The sequence below is a fragment of the Gracilinanus agilis genome, chromosome 4 (genome assembly GCF_016433145.1).
Source record: "Gracilinanus agilis isolate LMUSP501 chromosome 4, AgileGrace, whole genome shotgun sequence".
NCBI lineage: Eukaryota > Metazoa > Chordata > Mammalia > Didelphimorphia > Didelphidae > Gracilinanus > Gracilinanus agilis.
Window position 1 is genome coordinate 487,117,288 of NC_058133.1, and position 6,182 is coordinate 487,123,469.

At 43.1% G+C, this 6,182-nt stretch overlaps 1 protein-coding gene across 1 annotated transcript in view; it reads left to right on the plus strand.

Moving 5' to 3' along the window:
* Window positions 1–253: 253 nt before the first annotated feature.
* The window catches only part of CRYBA1 (crystallin beta A1), a 15,710-nt gene continuing 9,781 nt past the window's right edge, over window positions 254–6,182 (plus strand). Inside the window, exons 1-2 of the mRNA XM_044675593.1 lie at window positions 254–284; window positions 3,691–3,803. Coding sequence (XP_044531528.1) covers window positions 254–284; window positions 3,691–3,803 — 144 coding nt within the window. The remainder of the gene's footprint in view (window positions 285–3,690; window positions 3,804–6,182) is intronic.

A 6,182-nucleotide genomic window follows, 5' to 3' on the forward strand; every position in this document is an offset into this window, starting at 1 on the left:
GAGCGGAGCCCAACCCCCACTAAAATGCCCCGCGTCCAGCAGGCCTGTGGCCACAGACAGCCGCGGTGGCCAGGAATGTCTATATCCCTTTAAACAAAAACCCAGACGGTCCCGGCCCTGGCGCTGAGCTGCCCAAAGCTCCGGGGATCATGGAGAGATCAAGGCAGAGAAAGCATTGTGCTGACGAGCTAGGGAGGCTGCCGGCCACCGAGGCCCTTATATAAAGGGAGCTCCCGGCTGGAGCCGGCACCAGATGGAGACCCAGGCTGTCCAGAGGGAGCTCGGTGAGTGGGGCGAGCTGGGTCCCTCTGCCCCATTCCTACCCCCAGCTCTCCGGGTTTGGGGATGGAGGGCAAGGGGCTGCCGCTACCTGTTTATTGCGGGGAGGGGGGACGTCGGAGTCCTAAACCTGGGGCGGGGGTCCTCCAGGCCCTGGAAGGAGGGGGGTCCCAGCTACTGCCGGAATAGCCCCCAGAGAGCTGGAGAGATCCTCCAAAAGCGTGGAGCGGGGATTCTGGAAGCTTGGGGGCAATGGCAGCCGGTGAGTAAGAGCTGCTATCCGAATATTTGATGCGGCTGCTCCAGGCTTCGAGTAGGGAGTTCCCTGGACCGATGCGTTTATCTGTATATAGTCTGCTCCTCCGAGCCTCGTAGAGCCTGCTCTTAGCCGGAGGAAACCATAGAGGCCAAGCCGTCCGAACCCTTTATTTTACAGGAGAAACAGAAACCTGGAGGCAGCCTGCCAGAGGAGTCAGGAAGACTCTGGTTCATATCCCACTTCCTTGCTGGGTGACCTTGGGCAAGTCACTTAACCACTGTCTGCCTCAATTTCCTCATCTGTAAAAAGAGGATCGTGAATTGCCTCCACCTTAAAGGGTTGTTCTGAGGATCAGATGAGTCTGAGTTGATCTAGGTGAAGCCTTGAAATGCCATAAACATGTTACTCTTATTATGATTAATAACCAAATACTAATAGCTAGCATTTGTATGTGCTACGTAGGAACTTAACCATCATTGACTTAGCGGGTCCTCACAACAACTCTGGGAGGTCATTGCTGTTATTAAACCCATTTTACAGGTGAGGAACCTGAGGCAGGTAGAGGTTAAGCGGCTTGCCCAGGATTCCACAGCTATAAAGGGCTTGAGGTAGGATCTGAAACCAGGTCTTCCTGACTCTACTTCTAATGCTCTATCCACCATGGCACCAATTAGCCACTAATATCCTATAATAGGGGGGCAGCTGGGTGGCTCCATGGATTGTGAGCCAGGCCTATTGGGAGGTCCTAGGTTCAAATCAAGCCTCAGACATGTAGCTGGATGACCTGGGCAAGTCATTTAACCCCCATTGCCTCGCCTTTACTGTTCTTCTGCCTTGGAACGAATCCATGACATTGATTCTAAGAGGGAAGGGAAGGGTTTTAAAAAATAAAAAAGAAATAAAACACAGAGCAAGCAAATGGGGGGGGGGGGGAGCTGTCGTAAGGAAGGAGGCTCCCCCTCCCTTCACCCTGGCACTGGCAGCTCCCTTGAGCCACACCTGGCCGCTCTGGGCTAGGCTTCACCGCCCTGGGCAGTGGGAAGATTCTTTCTCCCCCTCAGTTCAGTCTAGCCCAAACTGGAAAGTTTCAAAAGGAAATTTACCTGAAAACTACCCCAAAGGGGAAAACACCCAGAAAAGATTAATCACTGCACAGAGTCCTGCTCTTAACTCCAGGGAGACTTGGTGGAAATACTTTACAGGTCAGTTGGTCAACCGATGTTTGCTAACTGCCCACTCTGTGCCTGGCTGTGAGGAGCCAAAGGGAGACTGGACGGTCCCCCAAGGAGCTCCCCGGTCAATGCGGTGGACAGTGTGCAAACCAAGAGATTACTCTGTAGACAGAAAAGCGGAAAGGGAAACTTCAGAGGGAGTGATGGCCCTAGAATGGAAGCTAGGGAGAGGGGTGAGACAGGTGAGCATTCCAGGGATGGGGGAACAGCAGAGGCAAAAACGCAGAGGTGGGAGATGAGTGGAAAGGCACTATATTGGCAAGTTTTTGTGTATGGATCAGCCAGCCCCATTGATTACTTCTGAGCTGATCTACTATTCATTAGTGATTAATTAATGAATAACTTCAAATCTGTTACCAAAGTGGGAGTGCTGGACTTTGAGGCAGCAAGATCCAGGTTCAAATCCCACTGCTGATACCTGCTAGCTGTGTGCCTGTGGTCCAGTCATTTAACATTTTTTTTTAACCCTTACCTTCTGTCTTGGAGTCAATACTATGTATTGGCTCCAAGGCAGAAGAGTGGTAAGGGTAGGCAATGGGGGTTAAGTGACTTGCCCAGGGTCACATAGCTGGGAAGTGTCTGAGGTCAGTTTTGAACCCAGGACCTCCCATCTCTAGGTCTGGCTCTCAATCCACTGAGCCACCCAGCTGCCCCCCCCTCATTTAACATTTGTGAAGCTTGGTTTTCTCCCCTGTAAAATTCCAGAGAATGGATTAGATGGCCTTGAAAGTCCTTCCCAGCTCTAAATCTTCTATCCCAAGGAACTAAGCCAGCTACAGGTTGGTAGAAAGAGTCGTGGATTTGAAGTCAGAGGGTTCAAATTTAAGTTGGGCGACATACCATTTGCATGACCTTGCCTCCTCTGGGAATCATTTGTAAAGTGAGGGACTTCTCCTAGAATTTCCCTGAGGTCCCTTCCGGCTCTTAATTCATATGAGGTGGAGAGGTTGGCCTGGGTTTGAACCCTGACTCTGCTCTTTCCTACCTGTGTGACCTTGGACAAGTCACATTAAAAGCGAGGACCTTAGCCAACTCCCTAATGGTAGAGAGGAGGGAGTGAAGGCAGGGGACTTAGGGACAAGACTGAGACTAGGGTCTAGTGCTTTGTCATGGGCGATGCCAGATTTAGAGTCAGGAAAAACTAAACTGAAAATACTGGCTTTGACAGTTATTAGCTGTGTGACTTCTGCTAAGTTACTTAACCTTTTTGAAACTTCAGTTTCCTCCTCTGCAAAATAAAGGATTTGGACTGGATGGTCATGAAGTTCCTTCCAATTCTAAATAAATCTAAATTATTTCATTTTTTAGTATTATTATCCACTATTTAAATTATTCTCTTCTCTGGGCCTCGGTTTCCTTTTTCTGCAAATCTAGGAGTTTGCGGTAGATGATCTGGAAGGTCCCTCCCAATCAGCAGCCCAACCTGAAGTCTAGCAAGGGGGCCAATGTCATTGTTTATCAAGTGACTTCAGTAGCACTTGTCAAATTATGTTTTCTGTATTAGTATCCCCAAATAGAGAGAGCAATGGAGTCAAAGCCAAGGAAACCTAGGTTCAAATCCTGCCATAGACCCTGGGCAAGTCACATAACTTTTCTCAGCCTCAGTTTTCCTATCTGTAAAAAGAAGGGAAAGATGACCTCTCCATTCCTGTCCAGCTCTAAATCTGCAATTCAATGGAGCATATCTCTCCGGTCTCAGTTTTGCATGTTGGACTCTCCTGTTTCATTTGAGGCTGAGAATGTAATTGTAAGAAGTCTGTCTGTCTGCTCATAGAGACTTTTGTCTCCTCTGCGGAGAGATTTGGGAGATGGAGAAACAGAGGCCCATTGGAACAGATGAGGGAGCTGCAGGCTTCTCAGGGAGGACCCACACTTGTCTTGTGGCAGGAGCCCAGAAGTGACATTTTCTTTCTCTTGCAGAAACTGTGCCAGCTGCTAGGATGGCTCAGACAAACCCTATGCCTGGGCCCCTAGGGCCATGGAAGGTAAGCCTGTCAGGTGGAAAACCAGGGCGTGGATCCTTGACCACTTGGGTGAAAGGGCATCATGGGGGGGAGGGTCTCAGAGGGATTAGATGAGAGTTCCAGGGCAGGTGCCAGGGCCCAGAGTGAATCACTTATTGCTGCTGGGCTGTTAACAACTGATAAGATTTTTAAATTTTACCTTATTTTTTAAATTTATTTTTTAAAACAACTGCTATTTTTTGAAAATTTTACTTTATTTTTAAATTTATTTTATTATTTAACATTTTTATTTTAATTAATTTATTTATTTAGAATTTTTTTTCATGATTACATGATTCATGTTCTTTCCCTCCCCTCTTCCCTCCCCATTCCTGTAGCCAACGAGCAATTCAACTGGGTTTTACAAGTATCATTGATTAAGACCTATTTCCATATTATTAATATTTGCAATAGAGTGATCATTACATTTTTTTAAAACAACTGATACAAAATTTTTAAATTTCACTTCATTTTTTAAATTTATTTTTAAAATAACTGATAATTTTTTAAAATTTTACTTTATTTAAAATTTTTTATTTAGTTAATTAATTTAGAATTTTTTCCCATGATTCCATGATTCATGTTCTTTCCCTCCCCTCCTTCCTCCCCCCCCATAGCCAACTCACATTTCAACTGGGTTATCAAGTATCATTGATGAAGACCTATTTCCATAGTATTAATATTCGCAGTAGAGAGATCGTTAAATTTTTTTAAAACAACTGATACAAAATTTTTAAATTTTACTTTGTTTTTAAATTTATTTTTAAAACAACTGATAATTTTTTTAAATTTTACTTTATTTAAAATTTTTTATTTAGTTAATTAATTTAGAATTTTTTCCCATGATTCCATGATTCATGTTCTTTCCCTCCCCTTCTTCCTCCCCCCCATAGCCAACACACATTTCAACTGGGTTATCAAGTATCATTGATTAAGACCTATTTCCATATTATTAATATTTGCAATAGAGTGATCATTACATTTTTTAAAAACAACTGATACAAAATTTTTAAATTTTACTTTATTTTAAAATTTATTTTTTAAAACAACTGATAATTTTTTTAAAATTTTACTTTATTTAAATTTTTAAATTTTTTTATTTAGTTAATTAATTTAGAATTTTTTTCCATGGTTCCATGATTCATGTTCTTTCCCTCCCCTCCTTCCTCCCCCCCATAGCCAACATACATTTCAACTGGGTTATCAAGTATCATTGATTAAGACCTATTTCCATATTATTAATATTTGCAATAGAGTGATCATTACATTTTTTAAAACAACTGATACAAAATTTTTAAATTTTACTTCATTTTTTAAATTTATTTTTTAAAACAACTGATAATTTTTTAAATTTTATTTATTAATTTTTTTAATTTATTTTTTAAAACAACTGATAATTTTTAAAAATTTTACTTTATTTTTTAAAACAACTGATAAAATTTGCCTGCCAACCATAGAGCTAAGAAAAAAATGTGTGTGCCCCAAGCAAGGCTTTAACCCTTGAGTCGTGACCCCAGTTGCCATCCGCCAGATGCTTTGGACCTTCTGTGAAATCCAGAGGATCTGATTTATAACAAAATAAATCCATCCTTGCCAAGGAGAGGGGGATTTCCTGGCTTTCAAAGGGAGGCGTTTAGAGAGTAACGTTAAAGAATGTCTCTCCTTGGGCCACTCTGGCTGGTTCCTTGCCTTGTCAACAGCTAATTCAGCCCATGGATGGATGTGAGGCAGGAGGAGAGGAGAAAGGGAGGAATTTTCTGCTGATTTGGGAAGGAAAAGACAACCATGAGAGAATCATAAAGGGTGGAGGGGGGTGACGTGTTGTCACAGCAACGGGATGAGTTATCTCGGAAAAGAAAATAGAGCCAAACCAACACCAATCAGAGCCCCCACGAAGGTTTTTATCCAAACCAGACTGGGAAGATCTTTACTAAGTTGAACTTGTGGGACATTTTCCCTCCAAACTGTTAAGACCACCTTCAATTCAGCGATGATATTGGTGTTCACGGCATCATAGACCCAGAGCCGGAAGGGTTCTGAGAAGTCACGATGGCCAACAGATGGGCTCACGCTAATAAGTGTCTGTGGCAGGATTGGAATCCAGGTTTGGTTCCAAGGTCATAGTTCTATCTACTATATTATGTGCTACATTATTCAATGATGCCACATTATTATTGATATTATATTATTATGAATGAAATGAGCAAAATCTATACAGGAGAAATAAGAAAGAATGGACAGAGGAAAGGCACTGGGGTTAAGAGGGGTTGGGGAAGGCTTCTTGGAGGAGGCAGGATTTTAGTTGGGCCAATGGAATCACTTGTTGGCTCTGGGAGCGGGGAGGGAAAAGGGGAAGGAAAGAAAATGAATCATGGAAACATGGACAAATATTTAATAAATAACATTTTT